General features: G+C 48.1%; 1 protein-coding gene across 3 annotated transcripts in view; it reads right to left on the bottom strand.

Moving 5' to 3' along the window:
• LOC144595861 (partitioning defective 3 homolog B-like) overlaps nucleotides 1–26,802 on the bottom strand; it is a 916,989-nt gene that overhangs the window by 632,284 nt on the left and 257,903 nt on the right. Inside the window, exon 1 of one of the 3 annotated variants that reach the window (XM_078403666.1) lies at nucleotides 14,463–14,523. The exons of the other annotated variants lie outside the window; for them this stretch is intronic. Coding sequence (XP_078259792.1) covers nucleotides 14,463–14,507 — 45 coding nt within the window. The 5' untranslated portion in view covers nucleotides 14,508–14,523. Of the gene's footprint in view, nucleotides 1–14,462; nucleotides 14,524–26,802 lie in introns of those variants that run through there. 3 annotated transcript variants of the gene reach the window in all.

Below are 26,802 nucleotides of genomic sequence, written 5' to 3'. Positions count from 1 at the left end.
CAAAGGGTCCCGACCAAATGAGACAGGCTAACCAATTTCCCACGGCTCCAAACAAGCTCTGGAGGGCTTATTGGTACATCAATGCAAAATAAAAGGTGACCAAACAAATCAATAAGACAAATCAGTAGGGATGCACATCATGAAAACCTGACTACATGGAACAAAGATTCAGCTAATTGGTCTAAGATCCATGGCTAACAGTGAACAAAGTGAAGCATGAACCATTCACATTTCCCAAGATCATTATCATTTGCTTCCTAATGCTCAAATAACAAGATGTGATACTGCAGGTCTTCAGTTCAATCACTTTTAAGGAAAACTTTCAAACAATACCTGCACCTCAAAGAATCATTTGGCTGCCTTGTCACAACTCTTTGTATTTAAATTGTGCTGCTAATGTTGCAAAATGTTCCAGGAAGTTTCACAGGGGTATTGCCGAACACAATTTGACCAAGCTACATAAGCTATTACCGGCAGTAAAAACTATGCAGTTCTTGAAGGAAGCAAATACCCTGGAGAACTGTAGGATTCGAGGCAAGTTCAGATGTAGGAATTAAGAATGATCCTAAAATAAGAACCAGGCCAAGGAGTAGTTCTTCGCGTAGCATGGTGGAAATCAGGAGATCTCAAGAAAGCCAAGCAGGCGGGAGTTAATTGCAAATTTCAAAAGAGATTTTTTTTAGTTGATAAATTAGGTGGGAAATTAAGATGATATAAATCAGCTAATTAAATGGCCCTAGGTAGATTAGGGTGACAATTCCAGAACACTCTAAGCATCACAGGGGATGATAACAAGCTGTGGCTTAGACAGCCAAAGCCATATGCCTTCACAAGAGAGGGGTAAATCAGCCTTGGGAATCTTACACCATCTGGACAGATTAAAGCATAGTTAATAGCAAAACGATCTCAAAATTCCTGGCTCATAAAATAACACGTGCTGACAATTGGGACTACATCAGCGCTTCAGCTTTAGCGATACAGCATGGAAACAGGCCCACCGAGACCATGCCGACCAATGATTACCCGTTCACACGAGTTCTATGTTGTCCCACTTTTGCATCCACTCCTTACACAGCAGGGCCAATTTACAAAGGCCAATTAACCTACAAACTCGCACCACTTTGGGATGTAGGAGGAAATTTGAACACACGGTGGAAACCCATGCAGTCACAGAGAGAACGTGCAAACTCCAGACAGACAGCACCCGAGGTCAGGATCAAACCCTGGTCTCTGACGCTGTGAGGCAGCAGCTCTACCTGCTGCACCACATTTTGATGGGGATGCCAGAAAATGTATTCATTTGATATCATACATGATTGCTTAAATCATGACTTTCGAAGAGATCTCCCTCCCCTCCCCCCACTCACCATCAACAACACCATAGTCACATCTGTGGAGTCATTTAAGTTCCTTGGAACCATCATCTCTAGGGACCTTAAATGGGGGGCCATCATCGACTCCACAGTCAAAAAGGCCCAACAGAGGATGTACTTCCTGCGGCAACTGAAGAAACACAATCTGCCACAGGCAATGATGGTCCAATTCTATACTGCTATAATTGAGTCCGTCCTCACCTTCTCCATCATGTGCACGACATCCAGAGGCTGCAACGGATTGTTCGCACAGCTGAGAAGGTTGTTGGCTGCAACCTTCCCCCCATTGACGAACTGTACACCGCAAGGGCCAGGAAGCGAGCGGGCAAGTACACTGACCCCTCTCACCCTGGCCACAAACTCTTCAAAGCACTTCCCTCTGGAAGGCGACTCCGGACTGTCAAAGCAGCCACAGCCAGACATAAAAACAGTTTTTTTCCCTCAACTGAGTGATTTAAAGTGCAGAAAATCCCTGATATACACCATTTTGGGTTAAAAGGAAGCAGCGTGCACAAATTGGTTCCTTTTTATGTTCCACTTCTCTTGCAGCTCTTCTCTCTTGTGGTATTCCAGACATTGCAGACAGGCTAATGGCCATTGCTCAAATCTACTGAATCCCCCTCAAAAACAATCCTTAAAGTCAATGAAAACCAAATTTAAGTTCTGTTATTTTCTACAGGCAGGCAACAAAGCAATTAAAACATTTACAGCACGGGTTCATTTACAAAGACAATGTTCACAGGAATGTCAGAAAATGTATTCATCAGATGTCATGCATGAAGTGCAGCCACATTCAGCTCACTGTACATTTGAGAAGTTTTGAGAAACCACACTGAAAAATCATTATATTTGAGAGGGCAGGTTAAGACTGGGCTTTCATCAGCCTGTCACATATGCTTCCTTTTAGAGTATTCAACTTTAAGTGCTACTACTCTCGACATCCTCCGGGAGGCGAGTTCTTTTAAAGACAAATAATTCCATTCAGTGCCCATCTAAAATAAAGCAGTTGTGCAGTGTGAGTAGGAAACGTGACCTTTTATTCTTCTCTGGTGCTTTTAGGAATACATCATTGGCAAACAATATAACATTTTAGAACTCACTGTATCACTGATGATTATTTTCACTTCTATTCCCCGATCTCCAAACAAGAAAGGGTGATTATCAACTCAAATTATCCAACTATCTATCGAGGCACAGAATCATTCACAGTCATTCACTAAGGCCCATCATGCTTCACTGCTACCTCAAAACAAAATGTTTCACCACATCACTTTGCAAAAAATAAATGATTAAGTGCACCAACCATTAGGCTATTAAATACTAACTCCAAACTACCGAACTGCCTTGATTGTACTAGGGACATGGAGCTTTGTTTTTGACTTTGCCCCATATTGCTTGTGTGTTTTTATATATTGAACTTCTTTTGTTGCTTAGAATGGGGTTTATTGAGTTCTACAGCATGTTTATATATCTGAGTACTGCTGCAAGTAAGAAATTCATTGGAACAAATGACAATAAAACATTCTCGACTCTTGATTAATGAGTCCTGTATCACAGGAGGACAAATTAAAGGGAGAAGAAAAAACAGGACATCCTAGATTTGAAGTAGAATTGGTGATGTATTGATCTAAACATGGCAACCAAGATGCATACAACAAAATCATACAAGTTTTATGGCACAACAGCGGCGTAGCAGTCGAGCTGCTGCCCGTGCAGTACTCCCTCACATTTGTACTTGTATCACACAGCTCAGGGACCAAAAAAGGTGTTGTCTCCCAGGAAGAAGGATATCCACAGGTGAGTGCTGCTGATAGGCACATTCCAAGAAACAAGAATACATGCTAAGGAATCCAATGAAAGTCTGTGCAATCACAATAAAGGCTTTATGGGGAAGGACCACCGTCGAGAGATTTGCAGCCACTGTATGCTGAGGGGCTTCTTCAATGCTTCAAGAAAATTGCTTAATGAGGAAACATGAGTGGTATTGAACTGTTGATGTAATGAATGTGTAGAACAATGTAATCTGACTGAATTTACTGTATATATATTGAGAATAAAGTATATTTTTTGAAATGTAAAAAGCATACCACCTTGCAGATGATGGTTCCATAGAGAAGTTTGTGGTCAGAATATCTCGGAGTATGGCAAGTATGCATTACAATGCAGGAGCCAGAACCCAGGAGTATGATAGATGATATTGTGCCCATCAATGCATTCTTCTCAACAAGTACCTACGCAGTCTAGCATTGAAGCTCCAATGTGCTGGAAAGGAGGCACATAAACAAATGCGTACTTTGGCCCACCTCCCCATTGTGCTGGATCCCACAGAGAAGAGAAAAAAATTACTACGGGGTGAAAAGATGAAGTAGAAGGGTAAGCTGGCCAAGAATATAAAGAAGGATAGTAAAAGCTTCTTTAGGTATGTTAAGGAAAAAAGATTAGTAAAGACAAATGTGGGTCCCTTGAAGGCAGAAACAGATGAAATTATTATGGGTAACAAGGAAATGGCAGAAGAGTTGAACAGGTACTTTGGTTCTGTCTTCACTCAGGAAGACACAAACAATCTCCCAGATGTACTCGAGGTCAAAGGATCTAGGGAGACAAAGGAACTGAAAGAAATTTGCTTAAGTCGAGAAATAGTATTGGGTAGACTGATGGGACTGAAGGCTGATAAATCCCCAGGGCCTGATGGTCTGCATCCCAGGATATTCAAGGAAGTGGCTCTGGAAATCGTGGATGCATTGGTGATCATTTTCCAATGTTCTATAGATTCAGGATCAGTTCCTGTGGATTCGAGGCTAGCTAATGTTATCCCTCTTTTCAAGAAAGGAGCAAGGATGAAAATGGGGAATTCGAGATCAGTTAGCCTGACATTGACGGTGGGGAAGATGCTGGAGTCAATTATTAAAGAATTAAAAACGGTGCATTTGGATAACGGTAAAAGGATTGCCCCTGCCGCGGACATTTCACCGTCCGGCGCGGCCTGAAATAGGCGGGGGCTTCAATGTCGGGAGTCACGATCGCCCCGACGTGCAGCAGCAGCGGCAGCGGGGCTGGGGTCGGCCCGCTGCGGACCTTTCACCGTCTGGCGCAGACTGGAACATGGCAACTTCAACAGCCTGACCGCAGGAGAAGACGGCAGGGGAAGAGACATGACATTCTGGCCTTCCATCACAGTGAGGAGGGGACTGGAGGAGACTCACTGTGATGGATTACACAACCCCAACTGTGTTTTGTGTTGGTTGGGGTTGTGTAATTTGCTTATTTTATTGCTCTTATTGTTGGACTGTGGGTGACGAAATCTCGTCCAAAAGACTTGTTTTTTGGATGACAAATAAAGGTAATTCTGATTCTGATTCTGATGCATTTACGAAGGGGAAATCCTGCTTGACTAATCTTCTGGAATTTTTTGAAGATGTGATAAGTAAAATGGGTGAAGGAGATCCAGTGGATGTAGTGATTCTGGACTTTCAGAAAGCCTTTGATAAGGTCCCACACAGGAGATTAGTGGGCAAAATTAGAGCACATGGTATTGGTGTAGGGTATTGACATGGATAGAGAATTGGTTGGCAGACAGGAAACAAAGAGTAGGAATAAATGAGGCAGACAGTGGCGGGTGGAGTGCCGCAAGGCTCAGTGCTGGGGCCACAACTATTTACAATATATATTAATGATTTAGATGATGGGATTAAAAGTAACACTAGCAAATTTGCAGATGACACAAAGCTGGGGGGCAGTGTGAACTGCAAAGAGGATGCTAGGAGGTTGCAGGGTGACATGGACAGTTTGAGTGAGTAGGCAGTTGCATGGCAGATGCAGTATAATGTAGATAAATGTGAGGTTATCCACTTTGGCGGCAAAAACAAGGAGGCAGATTATTATCTCAATGGTGTCAGATTAGGCAAAAGGGAAGTGCAACAAGACCTAGGTGTCGTACACCAGGAAGTACATGCAGGTACAGCAGGCAGTGAAGAAAGCTAATGGCATGTTAGCCTTCATAACGAGAGGATTTGAGTACAGGAGTAAAGGGCCCAGGTGAGACCACATCTGGAGTGTTGTATGCAGTTTTGGTCTCCTAGTTTGAGGAAGGACATCCTTGCTATTGAGGCAGTGCAGCTATAGGTTCACGAGGTTAATCCCTGGGATGGGGGGACTTTCATATGAGGAAAGATTGGAAGGACTGGACTTGTATTCACTGGAATTTAGAAGGATGAGAGGGGATCTTATAGAAACATATAAAATTATGAAAGGACTGGACAAGCTAGATGCAGGAAGAATGTTCCCAATGTTGGGGGAGTCCAGAGCCAGGGGCCACAGTCTAAAAATAAAGGGGAGGCCATTTAAAACTAAGAGAAAGAACTGTTTCACTCAGAGTTGTCAATTTGTGGGATTCTCTGCCACAGAAGGCAGACGAGGCCAATTCACAGGATGAATTTAAAAGATAGTTAGATAGAGCTCTAGGGACTAGAGGAATCAAGGGATATGGGGAGAAGGCAGGCACAGTTGTGATTGTGAATAATCAGCCATGATCACAATGAATGGCAGCTGGCTCAAAGGGCCAAATAGCCTCCTCCTGCGCCTATTTTCTATGTTTTCTATGAAATAATGACACCTTGAAGTCACTCTCTAGGCCTGGTAAAATGCTCAGACCATTTATGAAAAATTTGAAAAACAATACTTGAAGATCAACTCTCAACACAGGGAGAGTGTTCCCAGTGCAAATGTCACAGCAATCCACTGATACCAGCACTTTTCTGGGTGCTGAAAACTGGTGCTTCTGGACCCTGTTAATCAAATGTGTGGGCACATCTTTCTGACCCTCAATGGACTCATTCTCCACAATGCCAACAGATGAGGTGCAGCTACAGGAAACACAGAGATTGGGAATTGGATCAAGCATGATCTGGTCCTAATTGTTGAAAGTCACTGGATCCATGTCACTGGACTTCCACAATAGTATGACAACAACATAATCTTTCACTAATTGAAGCACATTTTGAGTAACTAGTCAGTGTTAGTTACAGTGCACTCCGTAATGTTTGGGACAAAGACCCATCATTTATTTATTTGCCTCTGTACTCCACAATTTGACATTTGTAATAGAAAAAAAATCACATGTGGTTTTTGTTGTTTTGACAGTGCACATTGTCAGATTTTATCAAAGGCCATTTTTATACATTTTGGTTTCACCATGTAGAAATTACGGCTGTATTTCTACATAGTCCCCCCATTTCAGGACACCATAATGTTTGGGACACATGCATGCCTTCACGGGCATTTGTAATTGCTCAGGTGTGTTTAATTGCCTCCTTAATACAGGAATAAGTGAGCTCGCAGCACCTGGTCTTCCCATCACCTCTGGAAACTTTTATTGCTGTTTATCAACATGAGGACCAAAGTTGTTCCAATGAAAGTCAAAGAAGCCATTGTGAGACTTAGAAACAAGAATAAAACTGTTAGAGACATCAGCCAAACCATAAGCTTACCAAAATCAACTGTTTGGATCATCATTAACAAGAAAGAGAGCACTGGCGAGCTTACTAAACGCAAAGGGACTGGCAGGCCAAGGAAGACCTCCACAGCTGATGACAGAAGAATTCTCTCTATAATAAAGAAAAATTGCCAAACACCTGTCCGACAGATCAGAAACACTCTTCAGAAGTCAGGTGTGGATTTGTCAATGACCACTGTCCATAGAAGACTTCATGAACAGAAATACAGAGGCTGCACTGCAAGATGTAAACCACTGGTTAACTGCAAAAATAGGATGGCCAGGTTGCAGTTTGTCAAGAAGTACTTAAAAGACCAACCACAGTTCTGGTAAAAAGGTCTTGTGGACAGATGAGACGAAGATTAACTTATATCGGAGCAAAGTATGGGGTAGAGAAAAAAACTGCCCAAGATCCAAAGCATACCACCTCATCTGTGAAACACGGTGGGAGGGGTTGTTATGGCCTGGGCATCTATGGCTGCTGAAGGAACTGGCTCACATCTTCATGGATGATACAACTGCTGATGGTAGCAGCATAATGAATTCTGAAGTGTATCGACACATCCAATCTGCTCAAGTTCAAACAAATGCCTCAAAACTCATTGGCCGGCAGTTCATTCTACAGCAAGATAATGATCCCAACATACTGCTAAAGCAACAAAGGAGTTTTTCAGAACCAAAAATGGTCAATTCTTGAGTGGCCAAGTCAGTCACCTGGTCTGAACCCAATTGAGCATGCCTTTCATATGCTGCAGAAAAAACTGAGGAGGACTAGCCCCCAAAACAAGCATAAGCTAAAGATGGCTGCAATACAGGCCTGGCAGAGCATCACCAGAGAAGACACCCAGCTACTGGTGATGTTCATGAATCGCAGACTTCAAGCAGTCATTGCATGCAAAGGATATGCAACAAAATACCAAACATGACTACTTTCATTTACATGCCATTGCTGTGTCTCAAACATTATGGTGCCCTGAAATTGTGGGACTATGTATAAACACTGCTGTAATTTCTACATGGTGAAACCAAAATGAATAAAAATGGCCTTTATTAAAATCTGACAATGTGCACTTTAACCACATGTAACATAGAACATAGAAAATAGGTGCAGGAGGAGGCCATTTGGCCCTTTGAGCAGGCACCGCCATTCATTGAGATAGAAACATAGAAAATAGGTGCAGGAGGAGGCCACTCGGCCCTTCGAGCCAGCATCGCCACTCATTGTGATCATGGCTGATCGTCCACAATCAATAACCCGAGCCTGCCTTCACCCATATCCCTTGATTCCACTAGCCCCAAGAGCTTTATCTAACTCTCTCTTAAATCCATCCAGTGAATTGGCCTCAACATCAGTGGTGGGGAAGATGCTGGAATCAATTATAAAAGAAGAAATTGTGGAACATTTGGATAGCAGTAACAGGATCGTTCCAAGTCAGCATGGATTTACGAAGGGGAAATCATGCTTGACTAATCTTCTGGAATTTTTTGAGGATGTAACAAGGAAAATGGACAAGGATGTAGATGTAGTATACCTGGATTTTCAGAAAGCCTTTGATAAGGTCCCACATGGGAGATTAGTCGGCAAGATTAGAGCACATGGTATTGGGGATAGGGTGCTGACATGAATAGAAAATTGGTTGGCAGACAGGAAACAAAGAGTAGGGATTAACGGGTCCCTTTCAGAATGGCAGGCAGTGACTAGTGGGGGACCGCAAGGCTCGGTGCTGGGACCGCAGCTATTTACAATATACATTAATGACTTAGATGAAGGGATTAAAAGTAACATTAGCAAATTTGCAGATGACACCAAGCTGGGTGGCAGTGTGAATTGTGAGGAGGATGCTATGAGGATGCAGGGTGACCTGGATAGGTTGTGTAAGTGGGCAGATGCATGGCAGATGCAGTTTAATGTGGATAAATGTGAGGTTATCCACTTTGGTGGAAAGAACAGGAAGGCAGATTATTATCTGAATGGTGTCAAGTTAGGAAATGGGGAAGTACAAAGAGATTTGGGTGTCCTTGTTCATCAGTCACTTAAAGTTAGCATGCAGGTACAGCAGGCCGTGAAGAAAGCTAATGGCATGTTGGCCTTTATAACAAGAGGAGTTAAGAGTAGGAGCAAAGAGGCCCTTCTGCAGTTGAACAGGGCCCTAGTGAGACCACACCTGGAGTACTGTGTGCAGTTTTGGTTTCCAAATTTGAGGAAGGATATTCTTGCTATTTAGGGCGTGCACTAGGTTAATCATATTATGGTCACTACCTCCTAGCGGTTCCTTTACCTTGAGTTCCCTTATTAAATCTAGTTCATTGGACATCATTAAATCCAGAATTGCCTTCTCTCTGGTCGGCTCCAGTACAAGCTGCTCTAAGAATCCATCTCGGAGGCACTCTACAAACTTCCTTTCTTGGGACCCAGAACCAACCTGATTTTCCCAGTCTACCTGCATATTGAAATCTCATAACCACAGTGGCATTACCTTTGTTACATGCCAATTTTAACTCCTGCTGCAACTTGCACCCTTTTTCCAGGCTACTGTTTGGGGGCTTGTAGATAAATCCCATTAGTGTCTTCTTACCTTTACAATTCCTCAAATCTATCCAAAGACGTACAGGTATGTAGGTTAATTGGCTGGGTAAATGTAAAAATTGTCCCTAGTGGGTGTAGGATAGTGTTAATGTACGGGGATCACTGGGCGGCACGGACTTGGTGGGCCGAAAAGGCCTGTTTCCGGCTGTATATATATATGATATGATATCCACAGCGACTCTACATCATCAGTCCCTTTGTCATCCCTTGCAAGAGACTGAATTTCATCCCTCACCAACAGAGCTACCCCACCTCCTCTGCCCCCCTGCCTGTCCTTTCTATAGGACGTATAACCCTAAATATTCAGTTCCCAGTCACAATCCTCCTGCAGCCATGTCTCTGTAGTCCCCACAATGTCATACCTACCTATCTCTCACTGAGCCTCAAGCTCATCCAATTTACTTCTTATACTTCGCGCATTCATACATAATACTTTTAATCCATTAGTCACCTCACCTTTCTCATCGATTCCTATTTCACTTGGCCATACTTTCCTATCCTTTCGTGAGCTTTCTGTCCAGTTAATTCTGGGGTCTTTCTTGTCCTATATGCTCTTTCCCTTTAACTCCATCGTCTATCCCATTTGTCTCCCCCCCCCCCCCCAGCTCCTCTGCCACACATTCAGATCCCGTATCTCCCTGTTCCTGCCCTCACCAGCACGAGGAACTGGAAGCAAACCGGAGATAACCACCCTGGAGGTCCTGCTTTTCAGCTTCCGAGCTCTCTAACGTCACGCTGCAGAATCTCTTTCATCTTCTTCCCAACGTCGTTTGTGCCGACATGCACTACCACTTCCGGCTGCTCACCTTCACCCTCGAGGATGCTCTGCAATCGGTCCATGACGTCCTGGATCCTGGCACCAAGGAGGCAACACACCATCCTTGAATCCCGCTTGTTGCTGCAGAAGCCCCTGTCTGTACCGCTCACGATGAAGTCCCCTACTACCACAGCTCTGCCTGACATCAGTCTCTTCGGCTTTGCTTCAGCACCACATTTTGCCTCGCAGACCTGTCCGCCGCTCAGACAAGCAGTGTCTTCTGTCCCGACAGCTTCCAAGTGGGTGAACCTGTTTTCAAGAGGTACATCCCCCAGGGTCTCCTATACTCCAAGCTTCCTTCCCTTCCTCACTGTCACCCACCTTCTCTCTTCTGGTATCTTCAGTGTAACAATCTCGCTGTCGGAAATTATTACATGGATGTAATAATGTGATTTTTTCTATTACAAATCTCAAATTGTGGAGTACAGAGGCAAATAAATAAATGATGGGTCTTTGCCCCAAATATTATGGAGGGCACTGTATGTACAAAATACAGTTCCCAAACTGCAAACAGCAAAGCAAATAGGTATGGGGGAAAAAGGAGGTTTCAACTATCAGAGCCCATTATCCTCACTTTATTGAGGATTAACAAGTTTTAAATAATGGTCTCCAGATGTTGTTCATAAAGCTGCCTTTACACTGTTGCAACATCTTTTAAAGCTTTTGCCCACAACTCGTGTAACTGTGGGTTTAAGCAATTTAAAAGGCAACAGAGGGGTGAACATTAGAATGGTGGGGTGGGTTAGAGGAGGAGCACTGGTGTTGTCTCCATCCAGCATTCAACTGTATCCAGCACTTTCAGAACAATCCAGGGTAGTTTTACCTCCAGGTTGCTTCCTCCAGAGAAGCAGATAACCTCTTAATGCTCCTTTGCTTTTTGAGGAGCTCATTTACAAAAGGCACTATGTAAATTCAAATTGGTTTTATAATGCGATCAGTGCAGCATTGGTACAAAGAGATAACACACAAAAGCAAACACAAACTTGCACAGTTTAAAGATTCCTTTGTAGTGAGTCCAAAACGAGCGTTATTGTTCAAAGGTCTTTATTCGTAGGTAACCGTAACAAACTGCAACTGCTTACTTTGGACACACACTACTTAACTAGCCAATACAATCTAATCTCATCTCTCCAGCTGGGCGCCAGACACAACTATACCTCGCGCTCCCGCATCCTGTGACTCGTTAGCCCAACCGAGGGTTCGAGACCCCCCCGCTAATCCGTATGTCCCTACATGACCCCCCCCCCAGAACCCTCGAAACCGTACCTCACGGGTGCCCGGACCTCCCTCCCGGAACGCATACGGAGGGGGGAAACCGATACCGCCAATGTGACGGGAGGCGGGGAGGTCGCCGCCGCCGGAGGCGATGGAGGGGCCACGGAAGCGGAGGGCGTAGGCGACGGAGAGCGCTTGATCGGGAACGGGGGCCCGGGCCCAACCATAGGCGGCGGGGGGCTGAGGGGTGGCAAACAAGGCGCCGCTGGCGGCACCCGGGGGGCGGCCATTGGCCGGCCCCTGCGCGGCGGCTGGGCCACCGACACAGGGAGGTCCTGGTCCAAATGGGCCAGCTTGAGCCGGGAATAATGAAACGAGTTCCTGGCGATTACCCACCTGTAAGGTAAAAGTGACACCCCCTCTCTTCAGTACCTGAAACGGGCCCTGATAAACCGGCTGAAGAGGGGGGCGGTGGGAATCTTTCCGCAGGAACACGAAATCACAGTCCCGCAAGTCCGACGGGACGTGGACCGCCGCGCTTCCGTGCCAGGAGGTCGGGACTGGAGCCAGAGAACCTACCCGTGCCCGGAGGGAACCCAACACCGACGTAACGGGTGGTGGCAAAGCGGGGGTGGAAGGGAGGATGTCACCTGGTACCCGCAGGGGCGAACCGTAGACGAGCTCGGCCGAGGATGTGCCTAGCTCGGCCTTTGGGGCCGTACGAATGCCGAGGAGGACCCAAGGCAGCTGGTCAGCCCAATCGTGGCCGGTCAGTCGGGCACAGAGGGACGCCTTTAGCTGCCGATGGAAGCGCTCAACCATTCCATTGGATTGGGGATGGTAGGCGGTGGTCTGCTGTAAGCGAGACCCATACAACTGTGCCAGCGCGGCCCAGAGGGACGAGGTGAACTGGGCTCCCCGATCTGTGGTGATGATAGCCGGTACGCCAAAACGGGCCACCCAATGCAACGCCAGGGCCCGTGCACAGGAGGCCGGCGAGGTGTCCGACAATAGGAGCGCCTCCGGCCAACATGTAAACCGATCCACCACCGTCAGGAGATGAGTATAACCCCTGGAATAAGGCAATGGACCCACCAAGGTCAGCATTTCCATCATCAACTCGGACGGCAGCCGCTGCCCCAGCGCTGGTAGATGGAGCAGCCTCAGAGCCCGCTGGTTCTGGCTCCAGCCGAATTTCTTTAGTAGGAGCCTCTTGAGCCCCACGTACTGCTCCGTTTGGGGTGGACTGGTCAGATATTGACTGACCCTCGCCGCCACCTCCGCCTGCAGACAGCTCACGAGGTGGTGGAACTTCTCCAGTTCGCTATCCACCTTTTTAATATGGAACTGCGACTCCGCCTGTACAAACCACAGGTGCGGCTGATGGGCCCAGAACGGCGGTAGGTGCACCTCGCCCGCGCTCGCTCCCACCTGTGACATTCTGCGTGTTCTTCGCGTTCGGGTCACCAATGTAGTGAGTCCAAAACGAGCGTTATTGTTCAAAGGTCTTTATTCGTAGGTAACCGTAACAAACTGCAACTGCTTACTTTGGACACACACTACTTAACTAGCCAATACAATCTAATCTCATCTCTCCAGCTGGGCGCCAGACACAACTATACCTCGCGCTCCCGCATCCCGTGACTCGTTAGCCCAACCGAGGGTTCGAGACCCCCCCGCTAATCCGTATGTCCCTACACCTTTACATTATTGGTCCAATCTGGGAGGAATCACCAATAGATACTGAAGCAATAATACTAAAATAACAATTCTAGGTATGCTCAATAACACTCACTGCATCAAATGTGTATGACTTCTTTTCATGCTTGTGCTCAAAAGTTCAGCAGGATTGCTATTGCAATGGTAGAAACAAGTAGTTCAAATGTCACAACTCTGAAGCAAGATGAGAAAAACAGCAGACTTCCCAAAAGAAAGGAAATCATTAAAAATAGAAATTTGACACAAATTCCCAAACCAGAAACAAATTTCACAACCAGATACATTTTCGTAGCAGACACGGACAATAACCTGCATTAACTTCTAGCATAAGACATATCCCATACACTTCTAGCATAAGACAGATCCCATGGCAGTTGTATAGGAAGGAACGGCAGATGCTGATAAAATGCTGGAGTAACTCAGCATGAAAGGCAGCATCTCTGGATAGAAGGAATGGGTGACATTTCGGGTCGAGATCCTTCTTGAGACTGAGTCAGGGGAGAGGGAGATACAGAGATAAGGAAGTGTAAGATGTGAAAACGGGACAAAGGGGATGAGGATCAAGGAAGATGTAAAATAGATCATTGTTAGCTCGGAGAAGGTAACAATAAAGCAAACAGAGACAAAATGTAAACAAGGACAGTTAGTCTGGTCAGAGAACTAGGAAGGGAGGAGGGATGGAAAGAGAGGGAAGGCAAGGGTTACTTGAAGTTAGAGAAGTCAATATTCATACCGCTGGGGTGTAAGATGCTCAAGCGAAATTGTTCCTCCAATTTTGGCAGTGCACAGGAACATGTTTAGCCCAATGAACCATTGAACAGAGACTTTATGTATCCTGGAAAGGAAAGAGATTCGAGGCAGAGGTAGACACAAAATGCTGGAGTAACTCAATGGGACTGGCAGCATCTCTGGAGAGAAGGAATGCGTGACGTTTCGGGTCAAGACCCTTCCTCAGACAGAGGACTAAAGGCCGAGGTATTTAAGGAGGGGATTATTTTTAGCTTAAGGCCAAAATGACCAATGACAAATATAATTGGGGCACAAAATAGAAGAAAATGAGAGGAACATTTCTTGGAGGCTGTACGAGTGGAGAAGGTTACAATGAGAGGGTGGAATGGATTTTAAAATAACAGTTCAAAAGTTAAAATTGCAACATTACCAGACTAACTGCCAATGTAGGTCAGTGAGCATTGTGGGGGGGTTTATGAAGAGATTATAACAAAGACACAGGAAAACTATAATGAACAGCGAGGCTACTACCTTGCACATCAAGCTGCTATACAGCACATCCAATGGGCCTAACATTTTTCACTCGTTCAGAGATCGAGACGGATAATCCACAGGCCTCTTGCTGCCAGGCTATCCAGTAGTTGGACCGTATTTCCAAGCTCTTTACTGTGGCCCTAGTTATGCTGCTACTGACTCTGCACTAAATTCAGTCATAAGACTGCAGCTTGGAAGCTACTGTGCATGCCCAGAGGCTGCTGACTCACAACATCAGTTCAAACGATGCCTTTTTTCCTCTCGGCAACATTGCTGATCCAGCAGACATACTGTCCTCACATTTTATTTTAATCCACCAGACAAATATTCCACACTAATAAAAGGGACTAGAACAAGTGGACCCGTTGGGCCCAAACCACTCCTGCATTGGTGCAACACCCTCTCCCCTACCCACTCCCCCCTCCCCTCTCCCCCCCCACTTGCCTCTCCCCCTCCCCCGCCTTCTCCCTCCCCCTCCCACCCCCCTCCTTCCCCCCTCCCCCCTACGGTTGCCTTTCCTGCATTGGTGCAGCAGCACCCTTTCCTCCCCCGCTCCCCCCTCCCCTCCCTCCCCCCCCTCCTTCTCCTACTCCCTCCCCTCACCTCCCTCCCCCTCCACCCCCTCCCTCCCCACCTCCCTCCCCTCCACCACCCCCCTCCCCTCCACCACCCCCCTCCCTCACCCCTCCCATCTCCCCCCTTCCCTCCCTCCCCTTCCCTCCCCCCCCCCCTCCCTCCCAGGAACAACCCACAATGGCGGCCGCCATTGGTGGAGTGGGGGTGAAGGGGTGGAAAGTCCTGTCCCGTCCCGGTGCGGGGATGTTCAGTGGTAGACGGCGGCGACTCTCCCACTGTTGCTGAGCCGCTGGACTCTGGCCGGCGTGAGGAAGGCACTGAGCCAGCTGGGGAGAGGAGGGGGAACGGGGGAGCCGAGGGCAGGCCCAGCCCCAGGCCTCGGCCTCCACCTCCCGCCTCATCGCAGCCTTTCCCCTTGGCCCAACTCAGGCCCTCGGTTACCCGGTCAGGCCCAGGCCCAGACTCCGGCTGCTTCCCCTGGCACCAGGCCTGGCTCTCCCGCCCCCAAGAGACAGGAGGCCGAGCCCTGCTCAACGGACCCCAACTGCGCAGGCACGGACGCGTTTGTTCTATGCACGTGCAGATGCGGCGGCCATCTTACGTAAGTACCAGATCAACAGATCCCCAACTGCGCAAGCACGGTCTTAAAAACTTTAAAATGTGAATAACTTTTAAAATATAACACCGATTTCAATGAAACGTCTTCCATAGGATCACGAGACAACGGTGAGTAAGGTGGGCTGAAAATTGTTGCGCTATTGTGTACTGCTTTGGCTGTAGTTCAGGAACCAGTGAACAAACGAGAGTTTTAGTATATAGTATGGCGAGTCTGGAGGCTCGTTCTTTGTTGAAGAAGTTTATTGCGACAGCAATATTCGATCACAAAGTTTACATAACGAGATTACAGACAACCATTAAAACTAACTGTTCTCTTCGAAGAAGTCTCTCAACTGACTCCTTTAGGCGCCAAAGCCGCACGTGACCACGCTGTCCAATCAGCGATCTCACTCCCTGGACCAATCCCTACTGTCGCACCCACACGTGACCTCGCTGGCCAATCTGAGGGTTCGACATCTAGGACCACTCTCTATGGTCGCTACATGTCCCCCCCCCAGAACCCGAGGTACGGAACCTAGCAGGGAGCCGGATTTCGAGACCAGAACGAGTAAGGAGATGGGCAGCCGGAACCACAGGAGCAGGGGATTCCGGACCTGGTGGAACTACCAGAGCGGGGGGTCCTGAACCGGGTGGAACTGCAGGAGCGGGGGGTCCGGGACCGGTTGGAGCTGCAGGAGGACGGCCTCGCCGAGGTGGTTGACCGACCAGGACAGGGCTGTCCGGATCCAAGTGCGCAGGTTTAAGCCTGGACACCGAGACGAGTTCACTCCTGCCGCCCACGTCTAAGGTGAAGGTGACCGTCCCTTTACGCAAAACCCGGAACGGCCCTTCATAGACCCTCTGCAACGGGGCACGATGGGCATCCCTACGCAGAAATACAAACTCACAGTCCTTCAAGGCAGGGGGTTCATGCACCATGAGACACCCTTGACGCGAAGTCGGATCCGGGGCCAGGGAACCTACGCGTGCCCGGAGTGATGCTAACACTGAGGGAACTGAGGGCAGCTGGCCAGAGGACTCCGGCAGCAAATCTCCGGGTACTCGAAGTGGCGAGCCATATACCAGCTCCGCGGACGAAGCACCGAGATCCTGCTTAGGAGCGGTCCGGATGCCCAAAAGGACCCAGGGAAGTTGGTCTACCCAGTCCGGGGCCTCCAGCCGCGCACTGAGGGTCGCCTTGAGTTGTCGGTGGAACCTCTCCACGAGCCCATTAGCCTGAGGGTGGTACGCCGTGGTGTGTTGCAACCGGGAGCCGTACAGCTCTGCTAGCGTGGCCCAGAGGGTAGAGGTGAACTGTGGCCCCCTGTCGGTGGTGATAACAGACGGAACCCCAAAACGGGCCACCCAATGGAGGGCCAGGACCCTGGCACAAGAGGCAGTGGAGGTATCTGACAATGGGAAAGCTTCCGGCCACCGGGTGAACCTATCCACCACCGTGAGCAGATGGGTGTAGCCCCGGGAGGAAGGTAAAGGTCCGACTAAATCCACATGAATGTGGAAAAAACGGACCGCTGGGACCTCGAACTCTTGTACTGGGGGCTGGACATGGCGTTGGACTTTAGCGGTCTGGCAGGGAACGCAGGAACGGGCCCAAGCAGCTACCTGCTTTCGCAGGCCATGCCACACAAACCGAGCGGCAACTAAGGCAGAGGTGGAACGAATGGACGGGTGCGCCAGCCTGTGAATGGCATCAAACACCCGGCGCTGAAGGGAGGGCGGCACCACCGGCCTGGGACGGGGGAGGGAAACATCACACCAGACTTTTGTGCCCGCCGGCCCGCCGGCCACTTGAGCCAACTTTAACCCTGAAGTGGCGGACTGGTATGCCGAGGCGGTGTCCGCCAGGAGCTGTGCCTCCGCAAGCTCCTGGGGATCCACCTCGCAGTCCACCGCTGAAATGGGGAAGACAGCAGGCCGAGACAGGGCGTCAGCAACGGCATTAAGCTTACCCGCGACATGACGGACGTCGGTGGTAAACTCAGAGATGGCAGTCAGGTGCCGCTGCTGGCGGGCCGACCATGGGTCGGACAATTTGGAAAAAGCAAAAGTTAACGGTTTATGGTCCGTAAAGGCCACAAACGGGCGGTCTTCTAGGAAATACCTAAAGTGACGGACAGCTAAGTAGAGAGCCAGAAGCTCTCGGTCAAAGGCGCTATATTTCAGCTCAGCCGAACTCAGTTGCCGGCTGAAAAACGCCAAGGGCTTCCAAAGGCCACCGACTTGCTGTTCCAAAACACCGCCCACCGCCACATCAGACGCATCAACCGTCAGGGCCGTGGGGGCGGAGGGGCTTGTGTGGACCAGCATGGTGGCGTCTGCCAAAGCTGCCTTAGCTGCTGTAAAGGCCGACTCCGCGGCCGAGGACCATACCAGCTCTACAGGTTTACCCGTGAGGCACTGGAAGAGCGGGCGCATGACCCGTGCAGCTGCCGGGACGAACCTATGATAGAAGTTTACCATGCCCACGAACTCTTGCAGACCCTTCACTGTGGTGGGCCGCGGGAATGCACGGATAGCCTCCACCTTCTCGGGCAAAGGGGTGGCACTGGCAGGGGTGATTCTGTGCCCTAAAAATCGAGAGAAGGGAGGCTAAATTGACACTTGGAGGGTTGGATGATGAGCCCGTGGTCTTGGAGCCGCTGGAATACAGTCCGCAAGTGGACCAGGTGTTCCTGCTCCGAGGGGCTGGCGACCAGGATATCATCTAAATAAATGAACACAAAAGGCAAACCTCGACCAACACGGTCCATGAGTCGCTGGAAGGCCTGTGCCGCATTCTTTAAATCGAAAGGCATGCGCAACCATTCGAACAACCCGAACGGAGTAATCGTGGCAGTTTTTGGTATGTCTTCCGGACGCACAGGGATCTGGTGGTAGCCCCGCACCAAATCGATCTTGGAGAACACCACGGCACCTTCCAGTCCAGACGAGAAGTCCTGGAGGTGCGGTATGGGGTAGCGGTCGGCCATGGTGACGGCATTGAGGCGCCGGTAATCGCCGCATGGTCTCCACCCCCCAAATGCTTTGGAGACCATATGCAATGGCGAGGCCTACGGGCTGTCGGACTGACGGACAATGCCCATTTCGTCCATCTTCCTAAATTCTGCCCGCGCCACCACCAGATTGTCGGGTGGTAACCTCTGGGCCCGGGCGAAAACGGGGGGGCCCTCGGTGCGGATGTGGTGGACCACGCCGTGCCTGGCCGAAGGGGCGTCGAACCGTTGGACGAGCAGCTCTGGAAACTCCGCCAGGACCTCAGCGTATGGGTCGGGGGCCGCGACGACGGCCTGGACAGTTGGGCTGGGCGGGGTGGCGGCCGGCGGAGCGGCGGGCTCATCGCTGCTGGTGGAGGGTCAAAGGTCGTTACCGCGGATATCGGGGACTAGTGAAAAGGCCCAGAGGAAATCTGCGCCTAGGATCGCCTGGCTGACGTCCGCGATAATGAATGGCCATTCGTACGTGCGGATGCCTAAAGCCAGGGACATTGTACGCGTACCGAATGTGCGGATGGGGCTGCCGTTTACCGCGATGAGGGTAGGACCTGTCTTACCCGATCTGGTTTCGAGGTCAGTCGGCGGTACGATACTGACTATGGCTCCCGTGTCCACCAAAAATTCTGTGTCCGTGAATCGGTCTCGGACGTAGAGGCGTCGGTTCTCGCCAATCGCAACTGCCCCTATGTACGATCGGCCGAGGCATTTCCCGAGAAGGTACAAGGTGAGCGGCAGTTGCGGGATTCTCCACCCCATCGTAGATGGTAATAGCACCAGCCGCGCTTGTGCGGATCCTTTTGGCGGGCTTTTGGAGAACTGGCGGGAGACACGGCGCCATCTTTATGCCGCTGTGGCGCGGCCGCTGATGTCGAGACCTTGTTGATCGAACTGCTTCCTTTTGATTTGGACGCCATGAGCGCATCAGCTTTTTCTGCATATGCCACGGGGTCCTTAAAAGAACAATCCGTGAGCATGAGTTTGACATCTTCGGGAAGCTTCTCTCGGAATGCCTGCTTGAACATGAGGCAATTCGTGTGTTCACCTACTAGCGCTAACATTTCAGCCATGAGAACTGACAGCAGCCGATCTCCGAGATCCGGTAGGTGCATAAGCCTCTTAGCTCGGTCATGCCTACTGAACCCGAAGGTTCGTAGTAACAGTGCCTTCATGGCCTCATACTTGTCTTCTGCGGGAGGGTTGACGATGAACCGCATCACCCATGCGGTCGTCTCCGGCGGTAGAGCGCTGACGAGGTAGTAGTATTTCGTCGCATCTGCCGAGATGTTTCTTAAGTGAAACTGGGCTTCGGTATGGACAAACCAAGATTGTGGTTGATGTGCCCAAAACGACGGAAGGTGAACGCTGACCGCGCTTAGCTCCGGTGCGCCGGGCATAGAAGCCAAAAACGAGGCGTCGTGTTCACTCATGGTCGGTGATCGGCTGGATCACGTCTGGGTCACCAATGTGGCGAGTCTGGAGGCTCGTTCTTTGTTGAAGAAGTTTATTGCGACAGCAATATTCGATCACAAAGTTTACATAACGAGATTACAGACAACCATTAAAACTAACTGTTCTCTTCGAAGAAGTCTCTCAACTGACTCCTTTAGGCGCCAAAGCCGCACGTGACCACGCTGTCCAATCAGCGATCTCACTCCCTGGACCAATCCCTACTGTCGCACCCACACGTGACCTCGCTGGCCAATCTGAGGGTTCGACATCTAGGACCACTCTCTATGGTCACTACAATAGATTGCAAAAATTTCATTGCGGGCCACTGCAGGGCACATAATTAAAAACAAAAACAAAAGGTCTGGATATTTTATTAAGTTAATGGTGCCTTCTAAAATCTATTATTAGGTGGATTAATCCCCCAATATAATCTAAATACATTATTGCCGGATCGCCCATTTTCTAATGTATATGATAGACAATGACATCTGCAAATTCACAACACCGCTAAGCAAAAAAAAAGATGCAGCATCTCTAAGAGTCTAAGAGCACATTCCAACAGTCTTGACACTTAACGGCATAGTACTTCAGAAGGTTCTACGCTCTGGAAAACATAGCGATCAATTAATGCAAAGCAAGGTTGCACAAACAGTTATCAGAGAAGACCGAACAGTCCTTGTTCCAGACATACACTGGAACCATCCCCCAACTATTTCTCTGCTACATCGACGATTGTATCGGGACTGCCTCCTGCACCCATGCAGAACTCATTAACTTTATTAACCACCATTAACTTCCACCCTGCCCACAAATTCACCTGGACTATCTGCACCCTTTCTCTCCACTTTCTTGATCTCTCTGTCTCCATCATTCTGACATCCACTACAACCCTCCCAGCTCCCACAGTTATCTGGTCTATACTTCCTCCCACCCTGCCTCTTGCAAAGGTGCTATCCCCTATTCTGAATTCCTCCATCTCTGCCACATCCGTTCCCAAGATGAGGTGTTCCATTCAAAGACATCTAAGATATCTTCTTTCTTTAGAAAACATGGTATCCTCCCTTCTGTCATATATGGATCCCTTAGCTATGTTTCCTCTATAAGGGATCATATATGGATCCCTTAGCCATAGCTCCTCTGGCTCTCCTCCCTCCAGACACAATAAAGATAATTCCCCTGGTCCTTACCTTTCACCCCACCAACATCCGCATCCAACACATCATCTTCCAACATTTCCAGCACCTCCAACATGATCCCACCACCTATCACACCTTCCCATCTCCACCTCTTTCCGCCTTCCCCAGACACCAATCCCTCCACAACTCCTTGGTTTACTCAACCCTTCCCATCCAAACCATCCCTTCCATGGGTACTTTCCCCTGCAATCGTAGGAGATGCAACACCTGTACCTCCTCTCTCGTCTCCATCAGGGGCCCTGACAGCCCTTACAGGTGACAGAGATGTTCACGTGCACCAACCTCATCTACTGCATAGTTTTCCTGATACAACCTCCTTTACATTGGCGTGACCAAGCATAGACTTGCCGACTGTTCAACCGAACACTTGCGCTTGGTCCACAAAGACCTACTGGATCTTCCAGTTGCTAATTCTAACTCCCCTTCCCATTCCCACACTGACCTTTCTTTCCTGGGCATCCTCCATTGCCAGTGTGAGGCTACACATAAACTGGAGGAACAGCACCTCATATTTCACTTGGGTAGCTTACAACCCAGCAGTATGAACACTGAATTCTCCAACTTTAGGTAACCTCTACAAACACCCTCTCTCCCCTTTCTCTCCCATAACCCACCCTCCTTTCTTTCCTCCCACTCCCCTGAGTCCTGATTGACCTTTCACCTACCTTTCCCTTCTCTTCGCCCGCTACCTACAAGCCTAAACAATTCGCACCTCACCAATCCTCTAGCTTCACATTTGCAACTCTCTAGTTCTTTTATCTCACATCTTATGTGTTCTCTTCTCTGACCTTTGTCCAACCATCTGCCTATTAAAATCCCCCCTTGCCTGTGTTCACCTTTGACCTGCGCTTCCACTCTTTGAGCTTTCTTTACCCCCCACCTATGCTATCAGTCTGAAAGAAGGTCCCGACCCAAAACGTCATTCATTCATGTTTTCCAGGGATACTGCCTGACCCACTGAGTTACTCCAAAATTTTGAATCTTTTAATCACAGAAGGCCCTTTGACTAAAGACAAATACCTGCCGGGAGACCAATCCTCCTATTTTTTCCCAAATATTGCAAAGAATGCATAAACATCAGCTTCAGAAGCAGGATGGGGGTTTGAATTGTTTCATTCTCAGGGCCACATTGGATATACAGTATAATTCTGACAATCTTCAATGACTGTTTAGAAATATTTGTGTACTTGATTATTTCAGTCTCAACAAGTGGTCCGATCCAAAATGTCGTCTGTCCATTTCCTCCTCAGATACTGAGTTCCTCCAGCACATTGTGTTTTGCTCAAGATTCCGGCATTTGCAGGTTTCTTGTGCTTCTTTTTGGAAATTTTAATAGTTTGGCATCTGTCTTGCCAAGTGATGCTTCATGTGCTACCATGAAATGCATGGGAGACCTCAATTCTTATGCTCCTTCACCAGGGCGCTTGATCCTGTGTTTCTCCAAGATTCACGAGTACCCTGCTTTCCTGGAAAACTTTAGAACATTGGGTAACACCACTGGTCACAGGTTTGCAATAAAAGTAAATAAAAACTAACTTAAAAAAATGAGTAATATCCGATCATCTGGAAAATCTGCCAACCTGGCACAACCAAGTCACCAGTATGCCACAGATAGAAACAGAATGCTGGAGTAGATGTCCCTCAGCGGGACAGACAGCATATCGGCAGAGAAAGAATAGGTGACGTTTCAGGTTGAGACCCTGCTTCAGACTGAGTCAGGAGAGAGGGAGTCATAGAGATATGGAAGGGTAAGGTGTGATAACACAGATCAAATGGGACGATGAACAAGGAAATGTAGAGTGGTACATTGTTAGCTATGGGAAAGGTGACAATAAGGCATACCATCAGTAATATTTAATCAGGAGGACAATCAAACTAGATGGAGAACTGGGCGGGGGGAGGGGGGGGTGGTGTTGGGGAGCGAAAGCAAGGGTTACTTGAAGTTAGAGAAATCAATATTCATACCACTGGGTTGTAAGCTGCCCAAGAGAAATATAAGGTGTTGTTCCTCTAATTTGCATTGGGCCTCACTCTGACAGTGGAAGAGGCCCAGGACAGAAAGGTCAGTGTGGAAATGGGAGGCAGATTATTCGAGTATACTGTAATCGTGACTAAAGATGTGATGAGAGGGGTGGCACAGTGATGCAGTAGTTACGTTGCTGCCTTGCAGTGCTAGAGCCCCTTGTTCGATCCTGAATATGGGTGTAGTCTATACGGAGTTTGTACATTCTCCCGTGACCGCGTGGGTTTTCTCCGGGTGCTCTGGTTGTCTCCCACACTCTAAAGACTAAGTTGTAAAATTGGCCCTAATGTGTAGGATAGTGTTATCGTGTACAGGGTGATTGATGGTTGGCGCGGACTCGGTGGGTCGAAGGGCCTGTTTCCGCACCTTAACTCTCGGAATCTGCCTGATTCAGTGAATAGTGCAGCAAGCTGAAATATGAGATATATCAAGGATCCTTCTCCTACACTGCCACCTTTATTTTCCACACACCGAGCAGCAAAAACGTTGATAATCATTTTGATTCTACATCGCAAAGGGTTGAAAAATTCATAAGAAGAAACTAGAGCTTTAAAGTGGGAAAAATGTGTGAGCTTCAAAACAAGACAGTTCCCAAATAAGCAATTACAAAGTTCTCTGTTCTTTAAGATTTTGTAATGGTTAAACCATTCTGGAGTAAAAGCATTGATCATTTTTTTTTAAATCAGAAAACTATGTCATTTAATTGTATCACCACCATATTATTACTACAGAATCTAATGATTACTTGCAGCCTGACCTTTTCCTCAGGTTGCATTCTCAGAGATAATAGCCTTGATAATAATATCCATTGTTCAATCACTTTAAAAATGGAAGAGAAAGAAACCTAGTTAGGTCAGGATCTAGAGATAATTTCTTACTACTTCTCGAGATGGGTACGTTCCCTTTGAAATGTATGAAATATATAATCTTGATTAATATGCACATCAAAATGGAGCAACGGTGTTAAGGAAGAAGAAAAATGCTGGAAAATACATCGTCATCTCACTTTTAACTTGGTACTGTGTAATTCTTCCCAACACAATAGAACATGGAAGGAAGATAGACACAAAATGCTGGAGTAACTCAGCGGGACAAGCAAAGGTGGCCCGAAACGTCACCCATTCCTTCTCTCCAGAGATGCTGCCTGTCCCGATGAGTTACTCCAGCTTTTTGTGTCTATCTTCAGTTTAAACCAGCATCTGAAGTTCCTTCTTACACAGAAGGTGGAATGACTTCAGTCATCTCAGTTATATTTGGAGTACTTGAGTACTTTACAGTTTGGGATCGTAAACCATAACCAATTTTTTTTGTTGAGATTTTCATGGGATTTGTGCCTCACTAGCAAGACCAACATTTATTGTGTTAAACTTGAGATGGTGATGAACCACCTTCTTGTACCCGGTGGTGATTGTAAGCACTGCCAGAACTGCCAGGTATGAAATTCTCAAGATTTTGACTTGGTGTTCATGTACGGCCAAGTTGGGATGGTGTGGGGCATAAAGGGAAAGCTGCAAATGATGGCACTTCCCTACTGCCTTTGCCCTTTTAAGTGGTTTGTATTTTCATGATTTTTTTTAATGGCTCCCCAATAGCTCAAGGATGGTCAGCAAAGACAAAAGTTGTTTGGAATAAAAGAAAGGTGTTTTCTCAACCAAATTGAAGAAAAAGGGCTCAAGCAAATTTGCTTAAACTGGACTGTTTCATGCTCCAGGTCAGAAACCTTTGAAGACACATAGGCGAACACAGCCTGAGGCTACATGGCGATGCTACCAAGTGTCATGTTAACTGGCTAACTTACTAAATCAAGCTTGGGCAAGTCAGCCACCAGCATCCAAAATTAAGCAGCACTTCAAAACTGAATCAAACCTGCAGGGAAGACGGGACATTAAAAACTGGCTGAATTCTACGATGCTATACAAAGAGTTTAATTGAGTAGCTTGGAATATGAAAATCTGTCCACTTAACAGAAGATAAATCAACATTACACTATTGTAAGAAAATAACTGCAGATGCTGGTACAATTCGAAGGTATTTATTCAAAAAGTGCTGGAGTAACTAAGCGGGTCAGGCAGCATCTCAGGAGAGAAGGAATGGGTGATGTTTCGGGTCGAGACCCTTCTTCAGACTGATGTCAGTCTGAAGGAAGGATATAGGTGGAGACAGGAAGACAGTGGGAGATCTGGAAAGGGGATGGGGAAGAGAGGGACAGAGGAACTATCTAAAGTTGGAGAAGTCAATGTTCATACCACTGGGCTGCAAGCTGCCCAGGCGAAATATGAGGTGCTGTTCCTCCAATTTCCAGTGGGCCTCACTATGGCACTGGAGGAGGCCCATGACAAAAAGGTCAGACTGGGAGTGGGAGGGGGAGTTGAAGTGCTCAGCCACCGGGAGATCGGGTTGGTTAAGGTGGACTGAGAGAAGGTGTTGGGCGAAGCGATCGCCGAGCCTGCGTTTGGTTTCGCCGATGTAAAGAAGTTGATATCTAGAGCAGCGGATGCAATAGATTAGGTTGGAGGAGGTGCAGGTGAACCTCTGTCTCACCTGGAAAGACTGTTTGGGTCCTTGGATGGAGTTGAGGGGGGAGGTAAAGGGACAGGTGTTGCATCTCCTGCGGTTGCAGGGGAAAGTGCGCGGGGATGGGGTGGTTTGGGTAGGAAGGGACGAGTGGACCAGGGAGTTACGGAGGGAACGGTCTCTGCGGAACGCAGAAAGGGAGGGGGTGGGAAGATATGGCCAGTGGTGGGGTCCCGTTGTAGGTGACGGAAATGTTGGCGGATGATTTGTTGGATCTGCTGGCTGGTGGGGTGGAAGGTGAGAATGAGGGGGATTCTGTCCTTGTTACGAATGGGGGGAGGGGGAGCAAGTGCGGAGCTGCGGGATGTAGGAGAGACCCTTGTGAGAGCCTCATCTATAATGGAAGAGGGGAAGCCCCGTTTCCTGAAGAATGAGGACATCTCTGATGCCCTAGTGTGAAACACCTCATCCCGGGCGCAGATGCGGCATAGATGGAGGAATTGGGAGTAGGGGATAGACTTTTTGCAGGAGACAGGGTGGGAAGAAGTGTAGTCCAGGTAGCTGTACGAGTCAGTGGGTTTATAGTAGATGTCAGTCACTAGTCTGTCTCCTGTGATGGAGATGGTGAGGTCCAGAAACGGGAAGGAGATGCTGGAGATAGTCCAAGTATATTTAAGGACAGGATGGAAATTGGAAGTAAAGTGTATGAAGTCAGTGAGTTCTGCATGGGTACAAGAGGTAGCACCAATGCAGTCGTCGATGTAGCGGAGGTAGAGTTCGGGGATGGGGAAAGTGTACGCCGGGAACAGGGATTGTTCGACGTACCCGACAAAGAGGCAGGCATAGCTAGGGCCCTTGCGAGTGCCCATAGCTACGCCTCTGGTTTGGAGGAAGTGGGAGGGGTCAAAGGAGAAGTTGTCAAGGGTAAGAACCAGCTCTGCTAGGTGGAGGAGAGTGTTAGTAGATGG

Source organism: Rhinoraja longicauda, chromosome 8 (assembly GCF_053455715.1).
Source record: "Rhinoraja longicauda isolate Sanriku21f chromosome 8, sRhiLon1.1, whole genome shotgun sequence".
NCBI lineage: Eukaryota > Metazoa > Chordata > Chondrichthyes > Rajiformes > Arhynchobatidae > Rhinoraja > Rhinoraja longicauda.
This window is presented reverse-complemented; position numbering and strand designations above follow the sequence as displayed.